The following is a 19,925-nucleotide window of genomic DNA, read 5'->3' as shown; positions in this document are numbered from 1 at the left end:
TTTAAACATCATGGACAGGCATAACTTCGTAAACTTGAGGGGTAATTTTCAAGTGCTGTATTAATAGCATGCTAGGCTTTCAGTTCAAGAAACGACTACGTTGAAAACAGCTTAAATTTGTGATGCAAATTTTCCAACTTGATCGTTCAAGATCTGAAATACTTGTAAATATACTCTTCTTTAAAATTTTTTAATAAATGTTGAAGCAGAGATCTAACAAAGAGAACTGTCAAAAGGCAAACATGCAGCGCTGAATATAACTTTATTTGGCAATGATTGTCACATTTACAATGCATTTATAAAGATAAGAGAATAATTCATTACATCTGAATTCTATGACCATCTGCAACTTGAGATCTCATCCTGTCTGCATCAACTAGAAGATATTTACTCGATATTTTCAATGGGTGAAATGTGGATTTTACAGAATCTACCTTAATAATAATAAAGACTAATTTTCCCCATTGAAAAAAATAAATTACCATACATTTATCTTCTGTACAATATATAATTCCAAGAGAATATTGGCATTCAGGAATTTCAGTAGTAGATTCAAACGTTTGTATTGATAGGACTTATCGGACCACTAAAATCATTTTTAAAACTTACATTTAGTTTCATTCAAGAATTTTAATATAAATTCGTGAAAATATTTTATTTAAATAACATTGTATGTTTTTAAAGTTTTGAATGTGTGTTCTGCTTACTACAAAAAAAAAAAAAAAAAAAAAAAAAAAAAAAAAAACACTTACCCTATATTAAATAATATATCAAAATAAGAAAATTGTGATAAAGCAATAAACATTTAATTGATAAAATCTACAAAAAATGTTCAAAAGAAAGGTAAAAAAAACAATGCCTCATATCAGGCTCATCCACAACCTTGAAGAGGAAAGAGCAAGATATATCAACCCTGAATTATAGTTTCTGTGTCCGTTCCTAGTTTTAGATGCAAGTGGAACAGATTGAGAGAAAACTCGGAATCTCTGGGTGTAGTGCGTATATATAATAACCTTGAGTTATGTAGGAAAGGGTCCATGTTAATAAGATTACATAATTGAATATATTTAAGCAATGCTCACTGAGTAAATAATTTTCTGGATACGAAGCTTGTTCTTATCAATTCCTTAAAAAGTTGTAAAAGCCAAATATGATGCATGTGTATAATATGCTTAATATACACAAAAATGCAACAATAATTTCTACTTGAAAAATTTATAAGAGAGATCAAGTTGATTACCCATCCTTTTTTCTACCAATTTAGTATTTTTTGATGCGTCAAAGTCACAACCATATACATAAATAAACCCAAAGTAGTATAGTGACTGATTGTATTTTTGTCAGGAAAATCCTGAATATGGTCCCTTTAAAAGCCCCTTTTATGTACATATATTTAACAGCTTCCATAAGGTCTCCATTAATATGGCTCTTTATTTCTTCCTTTCTCATATCAACACGCTAATCCAACAGAATTATATATAAATATTATGTACATTTTCACAGCTAGCATTACTACCATAGAAAACGTTTAAAAAACATCAAAAGAAAACAGATTATAGACATTTGAAGTTGTTTGTAGCATTCAGGTAAGAGACGGCCTTTCCGATAAATGTCTTAAACAATTAAAATTATGTTGAACAGAACCATTCTGTACTGGAGTCTAAAAAGAAGGGGTTTTAAAAGGGAGAAATCTGCTAGACTAAGAGGTATGCCTGCATACCTAATAAACAGCACAACCAGATCCTGATTCTATCAACAAAATGGAGTACTCAACCCTTGCTTATCATATCATCCTCATCATCTCCCTCCCCACCCCCCCTCCCTCCAAGTTCAATACAACATCAACAATCATTAGCCCTTTTCACATTTCATCACAGCATAGCATCACTGTAAATGGTAAAACCTTGAGAAAATTTCATCACTTGAAAATTATTAATAGTTAAAAATTTGTGAATCTGACACACCCATATTGACGACAAACTTTTCAAAATTATGGAGAGGTCCATTTCAAGTGTGATGAAATTTTCAAAGTGAAAAAAAATTGTGTTGGTAAATTTTCAAAACCAACTAAATTTTCCATTTTTTACTGTAGACCAATATAACACCATAACATAGAAATCCTAAGTACTAGTCCAAAATGTGGACAAAAACTGAATTCTAACTCCCCTCCCCATTGTCGATGCCAACATATGCTCTCATACAAAATACAATATATCACTTATTTTGCTGCAAGTAAGTTCTATCACAATACCATTGTTAATAGCAGTATTTGACCAATGACTTTAAGCAATTAATGTGACCAAGAAATATGACGGTGCCAAACCGGTAACTCACAGTCCTCCCTTAATTACTGCCTCTCTTTCAAAATATCTTTGATATCTGAGACAATACTTTTACTGATGCCATTGTTTGGCCCAAGCATAACTTCTAGGATATTTTTGTTGCCTTTAATGGCCTCCCTCAACTTGAGAGCGGACACATCTCTGATGTCGTTGTCTTCAAGATCGATGGTGCGCAGGGACTTGTTCTCTTTGATACCGTCACACAACGCCATCAGGCCTGCATTTCCCATCATGCAAGAGTTGACTGCAAGCGTCTTCAGCGTGTCATTCTTCTTCAGGGCCTCCCCAATCCTCTTCCAACCATCAGTGCTGATGAAGCGATTGCCACTTAAATTGAGGACTTTGATGCTGTTGTCTTGGGCCAGTAAGCGAGACACAGCTGTGGCGCCATCTAGCTTTATGTCACATGACCCAAGATCCAGTTCGTGAAGCTGTGCGCCTCTGTATAAACTCACACTGCTGCTGGCGCTGGAGGCGCTGTCGTGTCGGTGGTCCACACTCCCCCTGCTGACCAAAGAACTTAAAGATGGCGATCGCAGTGCGTCATCAATGGCATGGGAGACCATATGTTTTGCTAGTTTATTGATTTGCTTCTTCTCCATTTTCTTCTGCTGTTCAACTTCATCTATTTCTGGGGCTGCCAATCCTTCCGCAAGGGCCACCACCCCATCATCACCCAGTGGGTTATCATTCAGCCTGGAGAATTGAAAAAAAAATAATATAGCTTCTTCTACATATCACCTCAGGGAAAGGGATGACAGGGCCAATTGGATTTTTTTAAACCTTTGTCCCCCCCCCCCCCCCCCCCCCTCAAAAAACCTGGGTTTTCCACCATTTATATAGTATTTGCAAACAAAATATATTAAGGTAGAGTATCACATGAAATTTAATACCCAAAGATTGTTTCAACATTAAAATATTTAAATAACTGTCACCGTGTTAAAATCTAGACAGCCGCTTTATGAATTTACAATGTAAGACAAAGAACAAGTTATGCATGCTTTCAGAAGTACTCTTAATACTTGAGAGGTGTTACCACAATTAATAAACGATTGTTTCAACATTAATATATTTAAATAACTGTCACCGTGTTAAAATCTAGACAGCCGCTTTATGAATTTTCAATGTAAGACAAAGAACAAGTTATGCATGCTTTCAGAAGTACTCTTAATACTTGAGAGGTGTTACCACAATTAATAAAAGAGCACAAGACAATGGGGACAATGGTTTTCCACCATTTATATAGTATTTGCAAACAAAATATATTAAGGTAGAGTACTATATCACATGAAATTTAATACCCAAAGATTGTTTCAACATTAATATATTTAAATAACTGTCACCGTGTTAAAATCTAGACAGCCGCTTTATGAATTTTCAATGTAAGACAAAGAACAAGTTATGCATGCTTTCAGAAGTACTCTTAATACTTGAGAGGTGTTACCACAATTAATAAAAGAGCACAAGAAACCTTTGTAAAGCAGGATTATCATGCTTTAAGTTATCTAAAATAGAGACAACTTAATCCATTGGCACAGATTTAAACATGCCAAAATTTTATTATATAATCATTAGAAAATAAAACAGTTTGTCCCCAAAATAAGTGACAAAATAATAATAATTATAATTTGCAAAAAAATAATATTTTCTGTAATTTTACTTGGTCCAATTACAAAAATCGATAGTTTTTTTTTATCATTTTCTTTTCACTGATAACCCTGATTTTCAAGGTTCAAATCATCAAAATTAGCAGTCTATGAGAACAATAAATAAATGGTTCATACCAGCATATTAATTATTGATTATATAAACATTAATTATCAATTAATATATAAATACTAGTTATTAAATAATATTTCGTCAGTTACTTGACAATGGATTACTGAAAAAAAAGGCACTTCAGTAAGCCTTTGCCCAAATGACATTTTAAAGACAAAACCATCACAAAACCTCTACATGCTGGTAAGAACTCACAGAGAAGAAAAAAAAAGAGCACATCAATGTTGTTAGTTCTTACAGTAATATTTGAAGCGATGGAGTCTCCTTGAGTGCTTCAACCAGCACACTCACACCCCGCGGACCCAGTTTGTTCAGGTTCAGGTTGAGGAGCTGGAAAGGAGGATATACTACTTATACACACATAAAGCATGCAGGACTCTCGGGGCGCAAAACAAGGTCGACACACTTTTAGTAAAGTATGGGGGGGAGGGGGGCTTAAAGTGTCAGAGACATGACAGTTGTACCCCGAGTTTTATGTCTACTGAAGAATCACTCTTTTAACTAGAGAGCATATGTCTCAGGAAAAAGAATCCCCACCAGAACAACAAAACTCAGGGTGCTTTCTTAAAGTTTCAAGATGGCACTAAGTTGCAGATATTGTCAGATGAATGTACATGCATTGGCAATTTTAACTGAAAATGAAATAAAAAATATAATAACAATATACCAGTATCTAAAAAACATGAAATTGTTAATTTGAAAAGAATGTAGAAGGGAAGCTTGCATTGGTCAGGTTTAACTCTCTTGATTAAAAGGTTACCTTCATTAAAATTCAATTATTTTTTCATATTTTCTTTTGTTTTACACTACTTATGCTTACAAATGCAAAAATATAGTGATAAATACATTAAGATAAATTCAACATAGACAAATCTTATGTATTAGTTTTCAAGCCTTTTACAAATAGTTTTTATGCTTCATTCATTTCTATAAAACATATAATTCATTATGCATTATGGAAAAATATGTTCATTATATTTCCAGTCAACAAAAGAAAAAGCACCACGCAGCACTTAACAAGGCCAAGAAATAAACTTTTTCTGATAACTTTTATATTAACTTTTAATCTATATTTATCACTTTTAATTTATAATTATCATTTATGTTTCTAACCAAGCGTGTGTTGTGATGAAGCATTGGTTCATGCTTTTATTGGGTGTTGGGTTCAACTAGATACTGCACAAATATCATGCTATCTTTTCTAAACCTTGACACAACTCAAAGACTCTACCATGCTAAATTGGGGATAGGGTACCAAAATTGCAAATATAAAAACCCAAAATGACTACATGTCCGCTGGCCATCAGCAACTAAAATTCTAACCCAACGATAAAGAACAAAAGTATGGATTGTACTAGGGAGCCTAAGAACTGCCGTTTATAAAATAATTTCAAAATTCTGATAAAACTTTATCAATCATATGCATGTAGTGTATCAATGTACTTCAATATATACAGAATTTTGCTTGTTTGAAATTCAAAGTTACAAAAATGTTAAGAACTTCTCCAAACAACAGATCCTAAGGCAAGGGGGAGAGAGAAAGTAAGATGGGCCTGTCTTTATTGTGAAGATATACAAACGAATCCTTACCTGCCCCCTATATGTGAAAAATATGACCAATATGAGAGAATGAAAAGACTAGTAGAGGAACAAAAGTTGTTTCTTCGGTAACATATAAATATATGAAGAAAATTATCACACATACTGTACAACATTTACAATTAATCTACACTGAAGAGCACAACAATGAGAAAATTTTGAAGAAAAGAAAGATACAGAAGGATACATTCTACAATATACAATTATGATTATTGACAGTAAAGGTTATGTGCATTCAATGACAGGCAAATTAGGTTCTGTAATTTGACCAATCAAATCCATTGTATTTAAGTTGCTAAAAGTAGCCAATCACCACTGTTATAAATATTAATCCTGTGACCAACCTCAACTTTGGACGGCGTCTGCTTCAAAGCAGCGGCAAATTCTTCCATTTGGTCATCATTCATTGTTCCATTCCTGAGGTTTATGGATTTAGCATCAGATTTTTCTGCCAAGATGCCACTTAGTTCTTTCACCTGAAGTGAACAAATAAAATAAATTTATCACATCTATTTAATTTAAATATAATTCAATTTGTACACAACTGAATACAATTGTTGAGAATATCATGTAGAAGTTGTAAAAACAGTAGCCTGTAGTAATATGAAGTTCCACGCCTCAATATGACCTTTTTTTTTTTTCAAATTTCATGTTTTAACACCACAGATGCTGTCAAAGTTTATTTCAAGATCAGTATAAAATCTTCAATTGCAAGAACAATCTCCTAGTACAAAATTCCAAAAAATCTTCCCATAAAACAGCAGGTGGCACCAACCTGTTCGTCTGTCATGGCAACACTAGTGAGGTCAATGTCTGTTTTTCCCTCCACCAGGGGGCGGATTTGTCCTGTACGTTCTTGAGGTGGTTGGTCCCCAATGTCGCCAAGCTTTGTGCTGCTCAGTTCAAAAGTTTCTTTTTTGGCGTTTTCTAAAAATTTAAATTATGACAATTCAACTGTCAGTAAATCAACTAATCTAACTGTTTCCATGTACCTTTTCCTTGGATATTTAACAACATCCCATCATAAAAAAACTGTCACAATATCAAACAAAAATAAAAAATGTTATATTTATCTAAGTGATGTTAAATGAATTTTTGTCTAACCGCCATATTTTATTAAAGAATTTGAGCAAATAATTTCTATATCCAGGCCCATAGCTAGCAATGTCAAAGTGAGGATTCTTTCTTTTTTTTTTTTTGAAAAGTTCCCCTTTACCATGAAATCTTCATGTATCTAGATTACATTTAACCAAAAGCAGACCCCCTTTTTTTTTTTTTTTTTTTTTGCAAAATGGGCAGTTGATTCGAGCACCCTGTACCCCATGCTGGCTACGGGCCTGAAATCTCCGCGGTTCAATCACCTTTCTCATCTTCAGTCTCAGCCTCCGTTTCACCTGCAGTTTCCGCCTCTGTTGTTGTCTCTTCAGCTGTGCCCGTCTCCTCTGGTGTAGTTGTATCTTTCTCCTTCTCTTCTTCAGTTTCAGTCTCAGTTTCTGTTGCTTCAGAATCTGATTTGTCTTCTAAAAGACAAAATATTATCAAATAATAAGTTTCATCGGAAATAACATTTTCTATAAGTTTGTCAATTCAAACCAAATTCAAATATTGAATTATTTAAAGTAATATATACAATCAGCATATCTGCATTCAATGTACAAACGACAGAATTTTTTGGACTTTTTCCATGGGCCAATCAAAATACTGAGACCCCATAAAAGTATAAATTTACATATATAAGACATTCATAGGGTTACTGTAATTACTCAACATCTTCAACAGGGAAATTGTGGACTTAACAGATACTGTATATTCCTTAATCATTAATTCTTAAAATTAGAACAAAAACATTAAATAGCAGGCTACCCTATAGTTCTTTTCTATTTATAATTAATAAAAACACCACAAATGCTACATAAATATATAAATATTAATAATTGCAAAATTATGTATTTGAAAGACTGATAATATTTCCCATTGAAAAGATCCAATCATTACCATATTCAACAAAAACAAACCTTTATCAGAGGCATCCGACTTCAGCACACTTTCCATGGCCTCGGCTACTTTCTCTTCATCACTGCTCCTCCTGTCTTCTTCTTCTTCTTTCTTCTCTCCTTCATTGTCAGATTTTGTGTCACTTTTCACTGTTTCTCTGTCATCTTCCATCTCCTCCATTTTTGGTGTCTTTCCCATCTCTTCTGATTTCACAGAGTCTGCTTTATCTTCTGACTTGACGTATTCTGCTTTGGTTTCAGATCTGACAGATTCGGCCTTTTCTTCTGATCTCACTGACTCGGCTTTCTCTGATTTCACTGACTCGGCTTTTCCTTCTGATCTTACAGACTCTGCTTTTCCTTCTGATTTGACAGAAACTATGGACTCGGCCTTTCCTTCAGATCTGACACTTGCAGTGTCGTCTGCTTCTTCTGCTGCATGGGTGACTGGTTTTTCTTCTTCTTTGATGCTCCTTTGTGATCTCTCTGATTTCTTTGAAACATCTGATTTATCAGATTTCTTTGACCTATCTGATCGGTCCGACTTGTTTGACCTATCAGATTTTTTGGAATGGTCACTTCTGTCAGATTTGACTGATCTATCACTTCTTTCAGATTTGATAGTAGCATCGCTCTTGTCCGATTTCACCGATCGATCACTTTTTTGTGAGGTCACTGTTCTGTCACTTCTGTCGGACTTTGCTGAACGATCGCTCTTGGCTGATTTTGCTGACCTGTCACTTTTTTCAGATTTCACTGAGCGGTCAGTCTTTTCAGACTTCACAGAATGGTCACTTTTCTCTGATTTCACAGAGCGGTCAGTCTTTTCAGACTTCACAGAACGATCACTTTTCTCTGATTTAACAGATCGGTCACTCTTCTCAGATTTCACCGAACGATCACTTTTCTCTGATTTCACAGAACGATCACTTTTCTCTGATTTCACAGATCGGTCACTTTTCTCAGATTTTACTGACTGATCAGATTTCTTTGAGTGGGTCGAGGAGGCGCTGGACCTCACAGAGTGTGCATCCTCGCTGTCATCTGCTTTCCCAGTTGTTCCCTCTGTGCCTCTGCCCTCGGACTTGATCGTCTCTGCATCTTCAGATTCTCTTGACTTCTCCTCAGCTATGGGATCTGGTCTCTTTTTCTCACGCTCTTCTTCCTCCTGGTCGTATTTGGATGATCGTGAAGTTCTGACGCTTTCTGGAATGACAAATAAAATTCCTTAAAATCTGTTACTTCTGAAAGGTGTTTGTCATGTCATATTTTGATTCTTTCAACATTTTATTATGAGAGTAAAAGGATATATAAATTTGTAAAAAAAAAACAAACATTATGTCATGTATTATATAATTTCAATGTTTGTCACTTTGCTTAAACATTTCATTCCACATTTTATTCTAATTCTGTCTGTCTGTCTGTCTGTCTGTCTGTCCGTCTGTCTCTCAGAGTCTCACCATCATCCGTGTCCTGGACTGGTACTTCAATGGAACCCTGGGACACCATCTTGGCTGTTCTTTCATCTTCCTCGAAGTCATCATCATAACCTTTGACCTCAGGCTGTGATTTATCTTCCTTTTCTTCTTTCTCATCCTCAAAATCTTCGTCATATTTATCTGTAATACACAAGAGTTTTTTGTTCAATTTTCTCTACATTATACTCTAATTCCAGGAATCTATAAGAATGTTTCCCTTGTCAACAACATTTCAATTTTCAAAAACAATGAAAACACCTTCATTGTATACAGGTATATTGATCAGAAAGTAAAATTAAAAAATTCCCCCAATAAAGTTAAACTCTAGTAATTTTTTGTTGTTATTTATTTTTTTCCTTGAAAAAGAATTTTATGGCAAATTCAGCAGAAATACTAACCTTCGTCTTTCTGTTTTTCTTCTTCTTCAAAATCATCATCTTCATATTCTGCAAGAAAAGACAAAGCATTTAACAAATTTTCAGAACATAATGAAAGATGCAATATCAAATTAATGCCCTCCCCCCTCTCACCAGCAAACAACTGTGATTTTTACCAGCCTGAAATTTCAAATGACTTAAATCCAAGTGTTTACATCTTGCTCTCGTACTGAAAGGTTGATCTATCTTCAACTCTTAGTGCAATTGTTTTACATCTACCTTTTACTCTTACTGGAAATTTTTCCTTTTCATTTAGTTTCCAAACTTCAATTTTTTCATGACATTCTGAGAAGTTTCAGAAATCAAAAGGGTCACCAAAGACACCAATAAGGTCACCAAAGACACCACCAAAGACACCAAAAAGGTCACCAAAGACACCAAAAGGGACACCATTAACACCAAAAGCATTCATAGCACTGAAAGAAACTGGCTGTTACAATAGGACACAGTATGAAATAAGCTCTAAAACGATAGATTAAATAATTTTTTGCTTGAGGTGGCTAAGAAATATGTAATTAAAGAAACATGGGAATTCATCCATGGCAAATACAGACAAAAATCATTTATTCGGAAAAAAAAAATTATAATTTAAAAATAAGGTCAATAAAAGTCACCTTTCCAGTCATGTTGGGTCAATTTTCTCCTCAACAGAACATTGCACCTCAGCAGGTGCCCTTGTTATGATTAGTTCACCATTGGAAACCAATCTAATCTCTCAGTTGTTCCACCTGCAATCACCCACACTGTGGGACAAAGCAGGGATCAGAGTGGTTTCCTGTCATGAGCTTATTTCAATATACACAACACTACTGAGATGGGTTGTATTGAGTTAGGTCAGCCCATCAAGAATGGAAATGTGACTTAAACCATGAATAAAGAGGAACTTTACTGGTTTTAAGGACATAAGCGGATAAAGAGGGATATGGACCAGAAAGGAACACCTCTGTAATGTATAAGACTAAAGGGGTGACAGAAAAAAAATTATAAGGTGAAGAACACACAACAGCAATAAGATGCTAGCTCAGAGAATGCACAGACTGCTATCAAATATAAATGTGGGAGAAACCCAAAGGTACGCAAGTCTAAGGGGATGGAAGGAAACTTAGCAGCCATGATGTAATCACCATCAAAATCTCCACGACGACTATCTTCGTCGTCATCTTTATGATTAGCGTCAGACACTGTCTTCTTTTCTTCCTCTTTTTCTTCTTCATTCTCTCCATCCTCTGCTCCCTGGGGGTGCCCTTCCTCGCCCCCCTCATCATGTTTATCGTCTGTGTGATACAGTATGAGAGGGTGCAAAACAGTGCAAGCAATTAAATGAAAAAACCATGCAATCTACTTTTCATGCATTCTACTATTAATACACTAATTGCTACTGTATGTTTAAAAAAATACTTTGTGATCAAAAATGTTAAGGTTAGTTATTCACTGGATTTAAATACAATGGTTTTACTGAGCAGAACACAACTTTGTTAGAATTGCTGAAAAATTAGATTGACTCTAATGTTTTTTAAGGATGTTTGGAAGGTATAAACTTTTTTTAAAAAGTTAATACAATTAATTTGAAAAACAAAAGGGGAAAATAGTTTTAAGTTGTGAATAATCACTATGCATCTTTTGGCGGTTAATCTAATTAAAGCTGAAATTTTTCTTTAGAATTACGTCCAGATTAACAAAGTCAATTATAAAAGTGCAATACACAAATTATCTTTTAAAAGTTTTCAATAACTGTGTTAGAAATAGGCTAAAATCTTGAGCAATTAGTAATTCAAACAGCTTGAATAACTAGCATGCAAAGTACACATGTGAAAACTGTCAAAGGTGAGACCATCAGCTCAGGAGGGGGTGTGTCAGGTTTGGGGGGTGAGTGGGGGTGGGGGTGGGTGTTTATCGATCAATCAGCATGCTCCCAGTGTCATTGTGACATCCCTATTCCAATACGAAATCAAACCTAGCTACTAGGAAGTTTGTGAGGACTAAACACATGGTTTGATGGGTACTCCCAGGGTTTCAACCCTACGCAAACCAGTACATATTATATTCAAAAATCCAAATATTAAACTTCTCATGACAATATGGATATGAAATATGAACATACCATCGTCTTCTTTTTTGTGCTTTTCCTCGTCTGAGCCTTCAGTCACAAAAACTTTGTCAGATTGTGTGTCCTCCTCTTTGTGCTCTTCTGGAAAAAACACAATGAACAGTCATTATATTTTTTCACCACTCCTTATTGAGAATTCATAAATAAACATTTTGAAATTGAACTCGGTTTTATATTTGGAATTTTTCAGAAAAAATTTAAGCAACTGGAAACAAACGTTTTTATTTTTCCACATATAATTACAACAATTTTATTCAGATTTTTAGAGAAAAGTACACTGGGCAATTGTCTGCACTGCAACTTTTATTAATTTTTTTTTACTAATATATCACATTCAGGTGGAAAAGACAAAAATTCCACTCACTGTCTTTGTCTTCCTTCTTTTTATTCTTCTTCTTCTGCTGGGCTTCTGAGGGACGTTTCTTTTCTGGGCGCGGGGGACTGGAGTCGATGAGCAACCCTTTCTCTACCTGACACCTGGTGACAAAAACCAAGTACTTATAGATAATCATGGGACATGTTACTGCACAATTTTTGAGGTTTATAATGGGGTATACAAGTGATATGAAAGTTAGTTCTAAAAAAAATTTTAAGAAATGGGTCATCCATTACATATCAACTTGAACCTGATCAAATTTTGAAATTGATCAAAATTGAAAACTTATCAATCAGTGACAAACAAATTATTTTTAGTTAGTGGAACAATACAAAATTTCACAATATGTCATGCTCGTGAGAACCTATAAAAATTACGCCTCACCTGTAGCACGGTGCCGCTCCTGTCGTCTTCACAAAACCAAAGTGTCCAGTGGCTCCCCCTAGCCTGTAGCCTGGCTTGTGCTTATACTCGCAGCAGACACTGAGACGGATGTCCTTGACCCCATTTATATAGAAGGTCAGGCTGAAAGGATAGCCTCTGTGACGTCTTGAGGTGAAGGTGAACCTTGCTGCAGATGGGAAGAAATTGAAACATATTAATCATCCTGGTAGGAGTGTGAGTGCTATCATACTAAGTAGAAAAGCTTATAATTCTGTAATTTTTGTATTTCAAAAATATCTTGTTTCTGTTATTTTATGAACTGCTTCTGAATACTGGTACTTATTTTAAGTTTTATAGATATACATGTAATTTACAAAATTGAATTTCCACATTGTTTTCTTTCTCTTTAAGTGTCTGACACAGAATAAGGGAATAATATGTATACAGTCACTTCTGAAATATGCATTAATTTCAATAGGTTGGAAAATTTAAATAAACAGTCATCTCTATTTTTTCTTTCTTTTTTCCTAATCTTGTCTTCTCTTTAACTCTTTTCCATAGTTTTCATTTTTTTTCTTTTTGTTAGAAAAGGAAACTTTCCCAAACATTTCAAAATGTCTCTAACTACTCACTCCCAGGCAGGATCCTCTGCTTGAACACATTCAGCGTGTTTCCACCGCAGTGCTGCTGCTCTACAATTATCTCGTGCATGGGGTCATTGCCCTCCGCCTCCAGCTTCAGGTTGCCCCCAATATACAGCATGGTGACATCACACATGGACTGGACACGCGCCTGGTGCATCATGGCAGGCTCAAGGCGGTGTAGCATCAAGGAGCCCTGGAATGGGGAAAATTATAAAAATGATTGTCAAATATTATGGGATAGACTTAAGTTATAATAGAAAGCCCTGGTATGAGGATTGCAAAAATGTGTTTAATATTATGGGATGGGACAGAGTAAATAATTAAAATGTCCCAGGATGAGGATCATAAAAAATAAATAATGTTATCATGAAATTGGGATGAGAAAGCCCTGGGATAAAGTCTATAAATGTGTTGCTGAGAGAACCACTTTCTGGTGTAGTTTAGTACTGACTTCAACAAACATACCTTGAAGCACTAACTAAAAACATAATGTCACTGCCAAAAACATACCTTGTTTGACTTGGGGTGCAGTGGTCTTCCCAAAGGATCAGTCGCAATGTAACGAAACTTGCGAGACTTTGCCTTGCTCTTGTCTTGGGTCCTGGGAGACCTCCTGGTGGCAGGTGGAGAAGGTGTGGCCAGCCCTACCAAGGGGATGACGTATGGGGATGGCGCACCTCTGCCCTGGTCTAGAACCTCGTTATTCATGGTGTACTCTCTCAAGGCAACGTTGTCCAGCTGAAATCAGGATTGAATTAATTTTATCAAATTATATACTTAGTATATTTTTTGCTTTTTGACAACTGATCATACAGTGCTTACTAATATATTAAAAATGGCACAATCAAGAATCAATTACCATTTCAACTGACTCTTTTTTAGATATAAAATCCAAGATTACAATATAATATACATGAAACATGACCTGCTCTATAAACTGATTAAAAATAGTTCTCCAAAGTTACATTAATTTTTTTCCCTTTTTTTTTTTTTTTTTTTTTTTTGCAAATGAATTTCATTTAAGTTTTAAAAAAAAGCTTATCAAACCAATCATCTCCTTTTTATCTTTTCTTTTCTTTTATTAAAACATTTAATTATTGTGAATCAAGCCTTCTAGATGCAAATACTCACACCCTAATAGTGATCATCATGTACCACAGAATGGCCTTATAAATAACAGATTTATTGACAACGCACAAGAAAACCAGCGGAGGACTTACAGCATACAGGTGCTTGGTGTCAATCTCCTCCTTGGGGTAGGGCGAACGGTGTCCCGAGCTGGACGGTGAACTTTGACCCTCTGGTGCAAATTCTCGTGGATGAACAGGGACGCCATTTTCATCAATGTAGATTGGTCGTAACTTTTTATCCTGAAAGTATTTTATAATTATTTACTGACTATGGAATAAACAGGAGTTAAATTTTTATTCAATAATATTTTTTCTGCAATAAATAAGCAAGTTTTTTTATTTCAACGAGCCCTGGTATGATTTTTATTTACCTATTTATTAACTTTTTTCTTTTGAGGGGGTGGGGGGGGGGGATTAGTAAAAATAATCACCAATTTTTACATGGTCCTGTTCAACATACTAATGATCATCAATCTCCTCATACCTGTTCATCATATTCCCAGCCATCATCCTCTTCTTCTTCCTCCTGTCTACGAGACCTTCCTTTTCTGTCAGCAGATGGCGCACTGGTAGGTCTGGCCCGTGATCTGCTCATCGCCTGCTGGCGCTCCATGGCAGCAGATCGTGGTCGTGTTGTCGCCTTCCCTCTGGGAGACAGGTAGGGGAGGATGTCCTCATCTCCCTTTCTAGCCTTCTCAGCCTACAGAGTTCAAGGGAAATGAAACTAAGTGGCCGATTTACATGTTATTAATAATAGGTTCAAGTGAATAGTTAAATCACCAAAAATTTATGTTCATTATAATTTAGATAAAGGACTTTCTGAACATATATCATAATTTGCATTTTAAGTATTTTTTATTTCATCTCAAGAATTTCTAATAGTATAACTGGCCTTTCAGAAACAATTGCATTAATGATATCATTAACCCATGCAATAAACCACATAATTAAAAATAATGACATGCATATTTAGCTATAAAGCTATGAAAGCAATATAGCCTTGTACATAAGTGAACTTTCAAAATTCCATGTGAGCTCTGTTTCAGACTTCTGCAAATAAATAATCTACAATTCATTAACCTTTCACCATCAACATGCTGGAATATAAAAGGAAAACGGTGCAAATGTAAACCATGTGCCTGTAATTTAAAATAAGATATAAATTAAAGTAACCTATTGAATAAAATGTTGCCTTGCCATGTAAAATAACTATTTGCAAGTAACTAAAAATCATGTACTAACAGCTATATGAAATAAGATTATAACAAAAGTGTGCCTTAAAATTTAACTTTTGAACATGCATAAATAACATTTGATCATTCCTGCTCAGAAGTTAAAAAAAAAAAAAAAAAAAAAAACAGTACGGCAACTACTCACTGATTTCAAACACAACCAATTTACCAAATTTCCCAAAATATTGTTTTGTAATAAGTACTTCCCATAAAGCAAGATTCAGAAGTTCATTTTAAAAATTAGAATGAAACTGAAGCATTTGAAATTTGTGAGTAATTTTCACAATTCTAACCCCGAAGTAGACAAAAATGTTCCGTCTTGGTCTAAAGTTTAGAAGCAACTAGTACAAAATGGGAGGTGCCAGAAAACAACAACAACGAGTTAGTTACAGGGTCTGTAAGCGTCCAACGACTTTCAACCATGGGGGGAGGTTTTGGGAGAGGAACAGACAAGAGGTACTGCATAATCTCAGCGTCTGAAAACCTCATTCTTTCTTCCTGGAATGCAAAACTGGTGAGTACACGTAACTCCTGTTTCTGTTAGTAAGCCAATATACATACATATATATATATATATATATATGTCTGAATGGTATTGGTACATAAAAACAATGTAATGAAAAGAATGAATTGCTACAATATGTATTGCAATAGTATAATATTTTATCTATTTTATTTATTTTTAATTTGTGTGTGTGTGTGTGCTCTGTTTCAGAATTCTGGTCCCACATATTTACGGATCAATACACATAAAAAATTACTTAGCATATCAAAAAACATTTATCATCTTGCCAGTAAAAACTATTATTATTATCATCATCATCATCACTGTCATTATAAATATACCCTGTCACTTACTCTCACTCTCCTGACAAGTTCAATCTTTGCAATTTCCTCTAATTTTTTGCGTATGGACACCTGTCGTGTTCGCTCCATGTCTAGAGTTTTGTGCACAATTGCCTGCGCCAAAAGATTCTTCACATGCTTTTTGTGCTCTTTGCGAGCCATGTTAAGGCGGAATGTTGCCTCGGAAATCACCTCTCCTCTTTTAGAGATCTAAAATTATTGTGCAAGAGATCTAAAATTATTGTGCAGAAAAGAAATTACTCTATTTTGTATTATATAATATATTATGTAAGCAAAAAAAGTGATATGAAATTTAGCAAAACTAAAAATAACAGATTCTCTTAACAAAGCAGTTATACTGGTACAGAGGGAACTGCACAAACTGAATGTTAAAAATATGTCAGTTCTGTTCCCCAGGTGACCTACGTGAAAATATCCATTTTACCCAATTAAAATGAAAGATAAAGTGCATTTTTCAATAATTTTAATAGTTTGTTTCAGCCCTGACAAAAAGAGTTGTATTCAAAGAAAGAAAACGAAAAAATAAGAAGGAAAGAAAGAAAGAAAGAAGGAAAGGAAGAAACCCTACCAGTCCAGCTTTCCGGAGGTGTTTTCTCTTCTTGGTCTGGCTGAAGTACCCGGCCAAGTGGCGGTCCATCAGGCTATTGTAAGTAGCCAGGGGACTGCAAGAATAAATTATAATATATTAGCACTGATTATAATAATACTGCATAAATTATGATAAATATTAGTTATAAAGTTTTTTCCTGTCTGTCTGTTTCCAGTGCTTCAAACAGCAATTGTGATACAGCTTATAAAGTATTAAATACTGAAATGAGTGCAAATTATCAAAATATTTTTCGCCTATGAATAATAATAATAATAATAATAATAATATCTCTTTCACTCATTTTCTCTTTTTGCATTTTTCTTTTTCACAATTCAACCTAGAGAGCATTCTATTAAATTTTCAGATGTTTCACATTTGAACTTTGTCATAATCTCACCATTATCCCTTTGTTTTCAAGTTAGTAGATAAATTAATCCGTCTCCATATTCATCACCTTTTTAATCACATTGGAGATATCTCCATTATACAGGTAGAAAAATTCATTGATCTAAAAATATCAATTTGCGCATATGAAATCAATTATGTTGTTTACAATTTCCTTTTTAATGGACTTAAAATAACAGACAATAATCCATATGTGGCTCTTTTTGCCATTTAGTACATGGTTTTTTCAACAAAAACCATACAGGAAACCAACACAGGAATTTGAATGGCACTTATAAATCTTATTTTCAGACTTCAAAAAAAAAAAAAAAGGAAACAAATTTAATCAGAATTTAGCATTCTGTTGAGCTGAACATACAGAAATGTCCATCTTTATTAATTTTTTCTTCAAGGTGAAAAACATCAACAAACTATATTTTGGTCTAATTATCTGTTTATGTTTATAATAACAAATGCTGAAAGTATTATAACAGCTTCGCTAATTTGCCCAACTGCATTTTGAAACTATTGATTACTTGCATGCAATTCCTCTTTTTTCAAGAAAACATCTTTATAGTAGTGTTTGATTTTTCCATTTTTAAAGACAAAAGATTTGAGTATCATGTGTGACTCTCTCCCACTGTGGCATAACTTCACCATTAAGAGCCTTCACTTTGCTGCCTTCCACCACCCAGAATCAAATTGATTTTTTCTCCAACTCCAATCTAATCCCCACTGAGCATGCGAGGAACTAATCTGCCAATATTGATTGTTTTATATTAATCACACTTTTGTAGACTGACAAGCTTACTGAGCCTACCTGCTGGGTCAGAGGTTTGATTTTCGATATCTGTGACTTAACAAACAGTTTTAAAATCATTGATATTCCCCAGTATGTCTTATCATTCCCTAGATGTCTTATCATTTTGCATGTTTGTTATATCTACTAAAATTACATGTACTAGTATTAGTCCCAGTGTAGTCCTACATGTGCACTTTTAAAAAGGCCATTACATGATATTTTAGCCCTTCAGGCAATCAGGGTCGAAAAAGGAGCTTAGCGTTACAAAAAAATTATACTTTTTAACAAACCCTGTAGCTCTTTATGTACTACTGTCATGGTAGTGGGCAATTGATAAGCCTCAGGCTTAAAAGTGCCTTTAGTTGTACAGACTGCACTGCATTTTCTTTTCTTTTTCCCTTTAGATACTGTACCTATCATTAACTATTCATTTTCATTCAGTTCTCAAGGAAAAGTTGCTGTTAAGTTTACAAGGCACCATCTTTGATCGTGACTTCCTTGTATTTCTTTCACTCCAGACATTTTTTCATAATATAATTGGTGAGAAACAGACTGACAGTAGCTGAACTCACTACATTCCCTTTGGATGAACTATTAAATCAATTTATGATCCATCTGTACCATGTTTATCTGCAGATTATGTCCCTTTTTTAGATTTGTTTTAATGGCTAATTAATGTTTTCTTTGAAGAGCTACAGTACATCCAAGTACTGTACATATATACATGTACTGGTAGTGAGTATAATGTCTCCTATCAGGGCCGTAGCCTCCGGGGGGGCAGGGGGGGCAGCTGCCCCCCCTGGGATTTGAGGTCCAAAAAATAATCACAAAGGTAAAAAAAAAAAAAAATTGCAAAGTTGGTATCAATTCTGTGAGAAAATGCACTCATGGCCACTAGACAATCATTCAACAATCTGTTTACAAAGGCAGAGGAACGCCTTGGCGGATTGGCTCTCTTGCTTGTCCACAGAGGAAGAAACATTCCTGATCCTGAGACAATCTACGAAATGAAGTCCAATTGGCGTGTTGTGTTGAAAAAATGACTGTACTTATGGCAAAATGAACCCACAATTTCTTACTTCTGATTTAGCAATAAATAACAGTTAAAATGCACCAGAATGCAGTATTATACATACAGTTTTTAAAGATTTTCACCCCCTCCCACCCCCTCCCCCCTCCCACGGCCTTCACCCCTCGTGTCCGCTTACTGCCCCCCCTGGCATTTTGCTCAGGCTACGGCCCTGCCTATGTGTAAGTACATGTATTCCATCAAAAGCTGATAGTATCAAAAATAAAGTCATCGGCATAATCAGCAGTAATAGTCTCTAAAATCCAAATGTAAATTCCAAAGCAGATTCTTTCTTCCCAATTTTCATTATTATAAAAGCTTCAAACAGCTAGTAAACATCAATAGCTCAATGACAACGCATCCTTTATAATGGCATGCATTAACTAATTGAGGAATCACGATAGTATAGCGTGTTTCAGACACAATATGAATTATTTAGGAGACATTTTCTACGGGACCATCTCTTGAAATGATTCGTCAAGTCAGAAAACCTTCCAGATTCAAACCATGTTAAGCACCGGCAAACAATAAACACAACGAAGCCTTACTTACCCTTCATAGACGTGGCTCATTTTTGCTGTTTAGTGCGCTATTTCTTTAACAAAAAATCAAACAGGAAACCTAGGTCGCCATTTCACATTATTCCAGTATTGAATAGCAACAAGCCAGAAGCACCCGTGCAACAACACTCTGTCGCCAAGTGTACCACGTG

At 34.9% G+C, this 19,925-nt stretch overlaps 1 protein-coding gene across 4 annotated transcripts; it reads right to left on the bottom strand.

The window, feature by feature from the left end:
• Positions 1–1,842: 1,842 nt before the first annotated feature.
• On the bottom strand, positions 1,843–19,918 carry LOC106167806 (uncharacterized). Of its 4 annotated transcripts, XM_087019452.1 has the most exons (20): positions 19,766–19,918; positions 16,938–17,031; positions 16,361–16,558; positions 14,755–14,970; positions 14,361–14,510; positions 13,651–13,878; positions 13,129–13,333; positions 12,497–12,683; positions 12,101–12,213; positions 11,731–11,817; positions 10,754–10,903; positions 9,591–9,638; positions 9,175–9,333; positions 8,156–8,920; positions 7,736–7,882; positions 7,082–7,240; positions 6,496–6,647; positions 6,065–6,196; positions 4,360–4,451; positions 1,843–3,038 (listed from the first exon to the last, which is right to left on the bottom strand). In XM_087019452.1, exons 1-20 carry the CDS (start codon positions 19,783–19,785, stop codon positions 2,348–2,350), a joined length of 3,993 nt encoding a protein of 1,330 aa, XP_086875578.1. In that variant the 5' UTR covers positions 19,786–19,918; the 3' UTR covers positions 1,843–2,347. The 4 variants fall into 4 exon arrangements, with proteins under 4 accessions (XP_086875578.1, XP_013402137.2, XP_013402139.2 ...); XM_013546683.2 differs by having other exon boundaries at positions 7,736–8,920; XM_013546685.2 differs by lacking the exon at positions 10,754–10,903 and having other exon boundaries at positions 7,736–8,920.
• Positions 19,919–19,925: the final 7 nt, after the last annotated feature.

Source organism: Lingula anatina, chromosome 8 (assembly GCF_051362555.1).
Source record: "Lingula anatina isolate TDL-2025a chromosome 8, LinAna3.0, whole genome shotgun sequence".
In the NCBI taxonomy this organism is placed as follows: Eukaryota; Metazoa; Brachiopoda; class Lingulata; order Lingulida; family Lingulidae; genus Lingula; species Lingula anatina.
This window is presented reverse-complemented; position numbering and strand designations above follow the sequence as displayed.

Bases quoted from the DNA above. Each gene is read 5' to 3' on its own strand.
- LOC106167806 (XM_013546683.2), bottom strand. From the start codon at position 19,785: ATGAGCCACGTCTATGAAGG. The intron at 16,559-16,937 runs GTAGGGTTTCTT...CAATAATTTTAG, and splicing joins ACCTCCGGAAAGCTGGACTG to ATCTCTAAAAGAGGAGAGGT. The intron at 6,197-6,495 runs GTTGGTGCCACC...TGTTCACTTCAG, and splicing joins TTGCCATGACAGACGAACAG to GTGAAAGAACTAAGTGGCAT.